The sequence below is a fragment of the Suncus etruscus genome, chromosome 17 (assembly GCF_024139225.1).
Source record: "Suncus etruscus isolate mSunEtr1 chromosome 17, mSunEtr1.pri.cur, whole genome shotgun sequence".
NCBI classification, from domain to species: domain Eukaryota; kingdom Metazoa; phylum Chordata; class Mammalia; order Eulipotyphla; family Soricidae; genus Suncus; species Suncus etruscus.
Window position 1 is genome coordinate 44705622 of NC_064864.1, and position 11532 is coordinate 44717153.

At 51.6% G+C, this 11532-nt stretch overlaps 1 protein-coding gene across 1 annotated transcript in view; it reads right to left on the reverse strand.

The window, feature by feature from the left end:
• Positions 1 to 670: 670 nt before the first annotated feature.
• The window catches only part of PDZD7 (PDZ domain containing 7), a 28133-nt gene continuing 17271 nt past the window's right edge, over positions 671 to 11532 (reverse strand). The window contains exons 9-16 of the mRNA XM_049790831.1: positions 10522 to 10572; positions 9591 to 9766; positions 4451 to 4542; positions 4243 to 4334; positions 4086 to 4157; positions 1993 to 2589; positions 1582 to 1682; positions 671 to 1263 (exon numbers count right to left, since the gene is read on the reverse strand). Of these exons, the coding sequence (XP_049646788.1) occupies positions 1048 to 1263; positions 1582 to 1682; positions 1993 to 2589; positions 4086 to 4157; positions 4243 to 4334; positions 4451 to 4542; positions 9591 to 9766; positions 10522 to 10572 (1397 nt within the window). The 3' untranslated portion in view covers positions 671 to 1047. The remainder of the gene's footprint in view (positions 1264 to 1581; positions 1683 to 1992; positions 2590 to 4085; positions 4158 to 4242; positions 4335 to 4450; positions 4543 to 9590; positions 9767 to 10521; positions 10573 to 11532) is intronic.

An 11532-nucleotide genomic window follows, 5' to 3' on the forward strand; every position in this document is an offset into this window, starting at 1 on the left:
CCATGCACCCCAGACTCCCACCAGCCTATCCAGCCAGGGGGCTGAGAAGAGAGAGGCTCCCTCATTGCCACAATCTCTTCCCCATCCTCCAAAGCCAGAGAAGCCAGATAGCGCCAGCTGCTCCAGATGTGCCTGCCCCGTGCCCACGATGAGGGCCGATGCTGAGACTGGGCTCTGAGCTCCAGGTTTCAGCTTGAAGCCCTTCTGGGTGAGGCGCCGTAGTCAGACCAAAGGAAGAACTCAGAAATAATCTTGTTTTATTTGTGTTTGTGACCCAGTGGCCCCTCCCCACACCTGGGTTTATGGCCTCGTTTTCATTTGTATATTTTCACACTGTAAATTTCTTGTACAAACCCAAAGAAAAAAATTAAAAAAGTTTTTTTTTTTTTTTTTGTTAAAAAAAGTGAGTGTCCTGGGTAAAAAGTGGAAACTTCTTAAGAGTCTCCCCCTCCACCCCTTTATTTGCAGCTTATTCCCCAGTCTTCATGGAGGGCTTGGGGGTGGAAGGTGATGAGGAAAGGACAGACACTTCTACAGACAGTAGAAAGTCCAGGGTCCTAGGGACTACGTGACCTGTTAAGGTTTAAGGAGCTAGAAGAACCTTCTACCCATTTCCTTAAGCAGAACACTGCAGATGGGAAGGGGGCCCTTGAGGGCTCCACCTGGGGGTCCATGTGGCCTGGTGCCTGGAGGGAATCCAGAGGGGCTCTTGAGAAAGTGCTACTCCCCAGCTGCAGGCCCCCAGTGGGAGGCTGGGGCTAGTGGGCATGCTCAGAGATCTGTCCTTGTTCACTTCTTCATCTGGGAGGGCAGAGCCCTAGTGAGGATGGGAAAGAAGGAAGCAGGAACTCATAGCCAGCAGTGTGGAGCTTAGGGGACAGGAGGAGTCTAAGGGTCCCAGGAGGATGAGGTCAGTAAAAGAGGGAGCAGACTCGTGGGAGGAGCTGGCATCTGTGGGCGTGGCCTGGGGAGGACAGGACGCCCATGGGAAGGAGCCTGGCCGGTGGAAGAGGCAAGGACCCAGGGAGGATGCAACCCGGAGTGGCATCAGGGGCCAGTGGGTGGGAGCTGGTCAGCTGCTGGACACTCATCAGGGAGAACTGATGAGCCAGAGGGTAGGGACCCTGGCACAGGGACCCTGACCACCAGCTCCATGGGTTCCCGGGCCTTGTTCCGATAAGCCCGGCGGATGGTATCCACGGCTCGCTGGTGGGTCACCTGCTCCAGGCTCTCCCCGTCCACGGCCACAAGCTCGAAGCCAGCCTGGGATGGGGGTGGGAAAGTGACGGCCTGTGACCTCAGATCACCCCACCCACTCTCTAACCTCTCACCTCCAGCCCTGGACACCCCCCATCTGGGTGAAGGGATGGACAATGAAGACTGTTGTGCTTGGAGCTGTTGGGGGCAGGGTGGGGCTCAGACAATGGCCCTTTGTCCCCAGGGCCAGGGTGGAACAACAGTCACCCACAGGCCCAGGCCCGCAGGAGGGACCTTCTCACTTGACTGCAAGGGGAACAGGCCCTCCTGACCACCAAGTTCTGCAGGGCCCTGATGAGTGGGGTCTGGGTGCTCCTCACCCACCTGCAAGGTCCCACTGAGGAAAGCAGCCCCACCCGGGAAGATCTTTTCTATCTTCACCACAGGCTGCACCCTGGACTCGATGCCCCCAGAAATGCTGATACCTAATGAGAGGAAGAAGCAAGGATGAGAATACACAGATATCTCTAAAAGTCAGAACCCCCAGAGAAACCCAGGACCTCAAAGTCAGGGTCATCAACCCTCAGTCTCTAACTACTCAAGTAACAAATCAACTCCCAAGTCCTCCAGATGCACCAAATTAAGATTCCCCAGTGGCACCAATGTTCAGATTATTTTCCCAGGCCTAGATGTCCTAATTACTCTGCCCCACTCTCCCCCACAAAAAACCAAGCCCACCTACCTCACCCACACCCTAGTGCTGACCCTGGCAGGCACAGTGCCTCCTGAACTCACCCAGAGACTGCTTGGCCTTGGACAGTGTGACTGTCCTCAACTCCCCCATGGAACCCTGTGTGGCCGCCTCCTCTGCTGCTGGCCTGACAGTTCCGTTCTCAGAGGCCACTGGACTGTCCCCTGCCTGACCTGACTGCCCATCCAGAGGCCTGGGCAGAGCAGGCCTGGCCTTCCGAGGCTTGTGATAGCGGCCATTGGCCGTGCTGGGGTGCGGGGTGTGCGCTGGGGAAGGGGACCGTCTTCTTCCGGGGGACTTGGCCCTGCCCCGGCTTCGGCTGCGGCTCTGGGCTGGTCCCTGACTCCGGCTCTGCCGAGAAGGAGAAGGAGCATCTTCTCGGGGTTCAGTCAGCAACCAGTTGGGCCTCTGTGGCCGGGGAGCCACGGGTGGTGGCTGGGGAGAAGGGGTACAGGTGTTCCGGCGCGGGGTGAAGCCATCTACTGGCACGTCCTGGAGAGGAGGGATCCCTTTCTGGGGGTTGCGTGGGGCAGTGGCCCCAGGGGACATCTGCAGGTCTTCCAGCCGCTCCCTCAGTTCGCTGTCACCTTCCTCTTCGGAGAAACCGTTCACAGGCAGCAGATAGAAGCCGCCACGACTGTCTGGGAAGGGGGCCCAGGTCAGACAGCACCCCCAGTCCAGCGCAGCCTGGATCCACACCCGTCTTTGCTGTCTGTGGAGACAGGGGCCGACCCAGCCCTAGTTCTGTGCCTCAGGCCTTTAAGGGAGAGCTGGGCCTGGGAACCACACACCCACAGAGAGGGCCATGGTCTCTTAAAAGAGTATTTTATACTTCGCTGCAATACTTACTATTCTATCTTATTAGGTTTTTTTTTTTTTTTTGGTGTTTTTTTTTGTTGTTGTTGTTGTTTTGTGTGTGGTTTTTGGGTCACATCCGGCAGTGCTCAGGGGTTATTCCTGGCTCCAGGCTCAGAAATTGCTCCTGGCAGGCACGGGGGACCATATGGGACGCCAGGATTCAAACCGATGACCTCCTGCATGAAAGGCAAACGCTTTACCTCCATGCTATCTCTCTGGCCCCTATCTTATTAGTTTAATTTTGTTTGGGAACCATTCTTGGCAGGGCTGGGGGACCACGTGGGCTCGGGATGGAACCTAGTTCTGCAAGCTCTCTCCAGTCCCATCTTTATTTTAAGGTGTGAGGAAGCTCTGCTCTCACACCAACCTGGTACCTTCTCAGAGGTTGTCACAAAGAATGAGATTAAAAAGACAGGAGTATGGGGCCGGAGAGATAGCATGGAGGTAAAGCATTTGCCTTGCATGCAGAAGATCGATGGTTTGAATCCCGGTGTCCCATATGGTCACCTGAGCCTGCCAGGAGCGACTTCTGAGCATAGAGCCAGGAGAAACCCCTGAGCACGGCCGGGTGTGACCCAAAAACCAAAAAAAAAAAAAAAAAAAAGAAGAAAGAAAGAAAAAGAAAGACAGGAGGGGCCAGGAAGGTGGCGCTAGAGGTAAGGTGTCTGCCTTGCAAGCGCTAGCCAAGGAACGGACCGAGGTTCGATCCCCCGGCATCCCATATGGTCCCCCCAAGCCAGGGGCGATTTCTGAGTGCATAGCCAGGAGTAACCCCTGAGCGTCAAACGGATGTGGCCCAAAAACCAAAAAAAAAAAAAAAAAGAAAGACAGGAGTGATAGCTCAGTGGGTAAGGCACTTGCCTTGCACACAGCTAAACCAGGCTCAATCTTTGGCATTTCATCTGGTCCTCTGGTACCATCAGGAGTAATTCCTGAGTGCAGGGCCAGGAGGAGTGAAGCCTGAGCACTGCCAGGCATATGGCCCAAAAACCAAAACCAAAAAATCAAAAGCAAAACTATGAGACTAGAACAGACTTTCCAGCCCCTGTGAAAGAAAGGCCAGGCTCTGTGTATATGTACATGTGTGTTTGTGCGTGTGTTTGTCAGTAAGTGTATATGAGCATGAATACATATATGAGTGTATATATGTTTGTGTGAGTAAGTGTGGATGAAGCAGTTCTGGTTGCATCAGAGGATAGAGCTCAGAGGCCGAAGGCCCCATGTGGGCAGGAATGAAAGGCCCCAAGGTGTCCCTCCCGGAGCCCTGGAATACACTGACCAGGCACAGGTGTGATGAGGTGTCTCTTGGGTGGTGTGTCCTGGCGGGCTGGCCGCAAAGCAGGAGGTCGCACTGGTTGGAGAGAACAAACCAGTCAGAGGCATGTCCTAGCTGAGGGACAACCCCCCAGAGGCCTCTCAGGCCCCCCGTAGCGCACCTGCCCTGCTCCTGAGGGCCTCGAATGCTTCCAGCTCCACTGGCATCACCATACTGTCAAAGCGGCCCAAGTCCGTGGGGGCCACCACACTCCTGGGGAGTTAGAACAAGCGGGGAGGGGTGCACCATGGACATGGGGAGTGGTGGGCAAGGATTAGCTATGGAGGTGGGGGTAGTATACCCTGGACCCCCTCCCAGCCCCTTTCCACCTGATGTCCCTCAGTAGCAGCAGCTTGGTGGGCCTGTCCAGGATGGCCAGCAGTGGCCTCACCAGGTCCTCCACGCCACCTTCTTGCACATACTGTGAAAAAAGGAACACAGGATACTGAGGAGGGAGACCCCTCTGATTAGGACATCCTTCCCGCCCCAGCTTCCACAGAACAGTCCTAGGCTGGTGGCCAGGGAGAACCCTGCAGTGACTGTGAGGCCCGGCAAAGAGAGCTCTGCCACTCAGTCTGTGCCAAGTTCTCGAGCCTTTCACACATCCCTTTTCCAGGTGCGGAGCAAGGCTTGAGGGGAGGAGGACTTTGCCCAGGCTACAGAGGAGGAAACATGAGAGCAACTGGCACCTGGGAAATCTGGCCCTTCTGGTCTATTTTCCAAGGACTCCTGCCTGCTCTCCCCACCCACTGTGCAGAAGGCCTTGGAGCTGCCAGGTTGGTAGCTGGGCTGCACAGACTTGCGCATTAGACTCTGTTCAGGCCCAGAATGGGCAACCAGGGGAAGACGAAAGCCCTACAAAAGTGTCTAACCAGTCCCCAGCAGTGTGGAGGTCTTTCTGCCTGGTACTAGCCAGACACCACCAGCCACACCCTACCAACATCCAGGCAAAGGGAACCCTGGATATTAATTACCCTCCCTGACAGCACACCGCCCCCTGGTGGTCAGAGGGAGCTATGACATACGACACCCAGCCACAGCATGCCCTGGTAGTCACAGCAAGACAGCAATAAATGTCTGCATCCAGATCTGAACTATGTGTGGCCGCAACCTCAGGCAAAGCTGCAGGGATGCACATATACACCTGAGGCCACACGTACCCTTGTATATGGGCATAAATACTTCACATAAACTGCCACACATATTCTTCAAGGCCACATACCTGCATTTAACACCCACAACTGCCGGATCCTAGACTGAACAGTGAGGATACAACATGTTCCAGATCCTTGGAAACTCATATTAGTGGGAATGAGGGGTAAATTGATGTCCCCGGTCAACTTAGAAATACTGACAGTGGGCAGTGAGGCTGGAGAGTACAATCAGTACAATTTACAATGATTGTGATAGTTCTTTGTTGTTGTTGTTGTTGTTTTTTTTGCTTTGTTTGGGAGCCTGCTGTGCAACATGGACAACTTTGCATTCAGGAGTTATACCTGGCTATGCACTGGGGGGGCATATAGGATGCTGAGGATTGAACCCGGACTGGTCAAGTGCAAAGTAAAAACCCCTAAATGATAGATCCATCCCATTATTGTTTTTTTGACTGCTCAAAAAAAAAAAAAAAGAGAGGGGACCATATATAGTGCCAGGATTGAACACAAGCCAGCTGTGTGCAAGAATAGTAGCTTAGTTGATAAATTATCTCTCTGGTCCCTTTATATAGCTATATATATATATATATATATATATATATATATATATATATATATAGTTTTTGCTTGGAAGGGACCATACTAACCATGCTCAGGGCTTATTACCAGGCATCAGCTGAAGGATCACTCCTGGCATTGCTTGGGGGACTGTATGGGATGCCAGAGATTGATGGCTGACCATGTACAAGAAAAGTGCTGTACCTTCTGTACTATCTCTCTGATTCTTTGTGCTTGTGTGTGGGTGGGGGATGGGGGTCCACCTGACAGTGCTCAGGGGCTACTCCAGCTCAGTGCTGGTAGGACCATGCAGTGCTAAGAATTGAACCGGGCCCCCTGCATGCAAAGCATGAGCTTCAGCCCTTTGAGCTCTCTCTGACTGCCCCCTACACTGATACTTGAGGACAGATGCAGGGAACAGTACAAAAGTGGGACTCAGTGGTGATCTGGAGCAATGGGTAGTGGTAACTTGACTGTACACAAAAGAGCGTGTATAGGGCTTCTCAGGTTGTGGCTATAATGCAACAAGCACCCCTAGAATTGAGTTTGCAGCCTGTCTCCACCTCTTTGGTGACTAGAGGAAGATGGTAATGTGCCAATAATACTGATCAGGTAGTGCTTGGGGGCGCAGGCAGGGTGTGAGGATAAGAGGCTAGTTCTATAAAGTTTGCCCTAGGAAAGGGGATCATGAGAAGGCTTGGAGGATGGGAAGTGAATGACTCCTGCAGCAGGTGCCACAGGGAAGAGAGTAGTCTAGCTGAGTCCCACAAGGCTGGAGTGATAGGACAGTGGATAGAGTGTGTGCCCTGCACGTGACTGATCTGGGTTCAATGCCCAGCACCAAATGCTTCCCCAAGCCCTGTCAGGAGTGATCCCTGAGAGCAGAACCAGGAGGAAGTTCTTTGCACCACTGGGTGTGACCCAAAAACAAAACCAGAGAGGAACAGCTGAGTCCTGAGGAGTGCTTTACTAATCTCTGGGCCACGGCTCTACCTCCCCCCCTACGGTCTGGTGACTTATGTGAGAGGGACTTGGGCTGATGGGGGTGCCTGCTTCTAGGTGCCAGGGGCACACAGCAGGGTGGGAGGAGCAAGGGATAAAGACTGGGGAGAAACAGATGCATGAGCCCCACCTAGTGGTCAGAGTTTAGCATTGCAGGCACGCTGCAGTGAGACGCACAGCACCACCTAGCGGGGAAAGACGAAAGCGCGGTGCGCCAAGACTGCTACTCAGGGGCCGGGATCTACCTGCAGCTCTCTGCACTAGCCTTGGTTAAGGGATGGAGGAATTCAGAAAGCTCAATCCCAGGTGATATATACAAACACGCATGCCCTCCAACAGTTTGGTTACACAGACTTTCACAATATCACAACTATCAGACATATTTGTGTATATCACCAACATCAGACACAACAGATGTCCACCCTGACCAAGATGAAGGGGTTCAAGGGAGTACAAATGATTCCTGACATTCCTCAGACCACCTGGCATACAGGACCCCATCACAGGAACCCAGGGTTCTTGGGACTGAATAGGAGAGGGCGCTCCAATCTGCCAGCAGCTCCCCACATGTGGACTCCAAATGTTTCACTACATGCAAGCTCTCCCTTAGCTCCCAGGTTTCAATGTGAGATGGGGACAAGCACAGGGATGGTGTGGGGAGGGGATAGTGGTGCCTGGCCCGGGTGAGTAGACTGTCATGGCAGCATTGGAGACATGAGAACAGGCTGGAATTTAAAGGTGCTCAGAGACAAATGACTACAAGGACTCCCATCTTTATCAGCCTAAATATCAGACCCCCAGGGGGTCCCTAGATCAGAAACTAAGTTATGCCTCTGGGTTACTTTCTTCTTCACATAACTTCATGGGTTTCATGCTATCAGGACTTAAGATCTAATATTGTCTGTCTCCTTCCTTCACAGATCAGTGTATGTGCATGAATCATAGCTCAGTATGAGTGCTGAATCTGCAAGTAGGAATATGTGTATGGAAATATATGGATATGTCTATATGTGTGAGGGACTATGCGTATGTGCACAAATATGCACATGGGGTATGCTATTTGCATGTGTGAGGGCATGTTTCTATATATGTGAACGTGAGAGTACTTGATTGTGTAAGTGTATGACTGTGAGAAAGTATGTGTTATGTATGTGTAAGCATGTGTGAGTGTGAGTATTGTGTGCAGTGTGGGTCTGTATGAATGTATGTGGGAGTATGTGAGTGAGAGCATTGTATAAGCATGTATGTGTGTGCACAAATGGTAGCATGTTGTATATGACAATATTTCCATAAGATTATTCTTTGCTGAAACTAGAGGATGCTCCACATCAGCCTGACATCGATAAAAGAAATGCACAGAATCCAGAGTCTTTAAATATAAGAATCTGATACCAACAATAGCTAAAGTGTGAAAAAGTTTCACTGGGACCTTGAGAATGACTGGAGTTGGATGGACTGGTATGCCTGGAACCCAGAGTTTGTCTTATGCCAATAAACTTCTGAGATGAGGCCTTTGTGTAATCAAGTCAAGGATTTTTTTTCATTTTCCCCACTTTTCTGAACCTATGCAAACAACGGCGATTGCCACTATCACACTTTAATATATATATATATATATATATATATATATATATATATATATTACTCTTACCCTTTAAGAAAAAAAATACAACTTATTGAATTTAAAATCAAATAACTGTAGTAGAATGCCTGTCTCGGGGCTGGGCGGTGGCACTAGAGTAAGGTGCCTGCCTTGCCTGCGCTAGCCTTGGACGGACCCGCGGTTCGATCTCCGGCGACACATATGGTCCCCCAAGCTAGGAGCAACTTCTGAGCGCATAGCCAGGAGTAACCCCTGAGCGTTACCGGGTGTGGCCCAAAAAAACAAAAAACAAACAAAAAGAAAAGAATGCCTGTCTCAAATACAGGCAGGGGATGGGAAGGGGGGGGATGTTACATTGGTGAAGGGGGTGTTCTGGTTATGACTGTAACCCAAATATGATCATGTTACTTAAATAAAAATATATATTTAAAAAAAAAGTAAAAGGCCGGGCGGTGGCGCTGGAGGTAAGGTGCCTGCCTTGCCTGCGCTAGCCTAGGACGGACCGCGGTTCGATCCCCCGGTGTCCCATATGGTCCCCTAAGAAGCCAGGAGCAACTTCTGAGCGCATAGCCAGGAGTAACCCCTGAGCGTCACAGGGTGTGGCCCAAAAAAAAAGTAAAAAAAAAAAAAAAGATTATTCTTTGCCTGTTGTCCCACCTTGACCTCCCAGGTGGGGGCGCTGTTTAGAGCCGAATAAATAGTTCAGAAGCGAGGTGTTCAGGGTCTTTTGGCAGAGTTGGCAGGCTGGCTGAAGGTGTGTTTTGGAGCTAGCAGCAGGCTGACAAAGGACTCTCTTCTCCCAACCTTTTAACCCTTAACCCTCCTGTCTGTCCCCAAAAGGGGACAAGAGGATGGGAATCAATTTCTCATTCTGGGAGCTCTTTGCGGATACTCAATCAACAAAGGAGTAAATGGGACCCAACAAATGGGGCAACAGTAGTAGATTTTTGTGTGCATGTATGTGAGTATATATGTAAGTGTGAGTATTGTGTGAAAGTGTACATGTGAGTATGAGAGCATATGTACGTGAGCATGTATGTAAGTGACGTGTGTGTGAAAAAGAGAGTGGTCACTTGTGCTTTTGAAGACTGCCAGTCTCCAGGGTCCCCGGGGTTCTGGCAACTGGGGCAGATTGCAGCAGGTGAAACTCACCCGGGAGCAGTGACGGGTGACAGCCAACACCTCGTCCTCAGTGAGTAGCCGCCTGGCCAGGTCCTGAATCAGGGGCCTGCGGCTCTCCCAGGCCTGCACCCGCTCTTCTACCTCAGGCAGGTGGCTGCAGGGGCTGGCGGGCCTGCTGGAGAACAGGGCACGGCCCCTCTCCCGGTCTGCAGGGCGGAAGCAGAGGGGATTAAGGAGCAGAGATGGGGATTTTCCATAGTGAGATCAGTTAGCAAAACTGCCCCCCCCCAGGAAGCCCTAATGCTGATTTCCATGATCTGGATCCTAGTGGGGCACCAAGCCAGGCGCCATCATCATCCCCAAGTCTGTTTTTAGGAGTCCCAGTTCCACCAGGTGCTCTGGGATTTCTCTATAGTTTTCTCTTTTCCTAGTACGCAGAGTCCAGTCCCTCCCCCCCCCCTTTTTTTTTTGGTTTTTGGGCCACAACCTGTGACACTCAGGGGTTACTCCTGGTTATGTGCTCAGAAATTGCTCCTGGCTTGGGGGACCATATGGGACGCCGGGGGATTAAACTGCGGTCAGTCCTATGCTAGTGTGTGCAAGGTAGACACCTTATGGTCTGTGCCACTGCTCTTGCCTCCCTTTTTTAACTACACCCAGCAATTCTCAGGGTTTACTCCTTGCTCTGCACTAAGCAAAAATCCTGGCAGTGCTCAAGGGAGTCAGGGATGCCACCTGAGATGCCAATTATTGAGCCCAGACTGGCTGCATGCAAGGCAAGGGCCCAACCCATGGTACTATGACTCAGGTACTGAGTCCAGTCCTTTTTAACTGCCCTCTTCATTACTTTCCCACCCCCATGTTTAAATCAAAGAATGTGGCTACAGCCCCTGACTCTCCCAAACATGCACCCCTACTTGCAGCTCCATGGGAAAACCAGCCTTGGGGAAGAGGGGATTACCACGTCTCAGTCTCCAGGTCACAGACTTCTGCACAGGCCCCACGCTCCCTGCTAAGAAAAAGAAAGATGTTTAGTGGCAGGCCTGTACACCTCACCTGAAAGAGGGCTTGGTGAGATGGCTGGGAGGGCAGGGAGATGGGAGTCAAAACTGGCTAGATCCTGGGGCCGGAGAGATAGCACAGTGGTAGGGCATTTGCCTTGCATGTAGCCGACCCAGGATGAAAGGTGGTTCAAATCCTAGCATCCCATATGGTCCCCATGCATGCCAGGAGTTATTTCTGAGCATAGAGCCAGGGGTAACCCCTGAGTACTGCCAGGTGTGACACAAAAACAAACAAACAAAAAAAATGGCTAGATCCGGCTAGCAGGGAGGTCAAACATGGGAGAGGCTAGTATCAGAGCCTACAAAGTCAGGCTCGGTCTCAAGGCTTCTTGTGTAAGCCATGGGGAGGCAGTTCAGTGAAGGTTTGAGATCGAGAAAGGGTGATGGGGCCAGAGAGATAGCATGGAGATAAAGCATTTGTCTTGCATGCAGAAGGAATAACTCCTGAGCACTGCCGAGTGTGACCCAAGAGAGAGAGAGAGAGAGAGAGAGAGAGAGAGAGAGAGAGAGAGAGAGAGAGAGAGAGGGTGACACCTGACTTCCATGTCACTTACAGTCATCAAGCAAACATATGGTGGTGTGAACCCAAGGATAAAGCTTGGGGAAGCAACTGCCTTCACAGGAAAGAGAAAAGGCCAGTCAGGAGTGGCCAGAGAGGTGGCAGGAGGAAATAAGGCTGGCTGACTGTGCGAGGCAGCGGCTGAAGGAGGAGCAATGTGATGGGATGTCTTCCCTGGGGCAAACCGTTTAACCCCAAGGGGACAGGACCCAGGTCTCTGTTCATGACTTGTTTTTTTTTTTTTTTTTTTTTTTTTTTAGTTTTTGGGCCACACCCTGTGACGCTCAGGGGTTACTCCTGGCTATGTGCTCAGAAGTTGCTCCTGGCTTCTTGGGGGACCATATGGGAC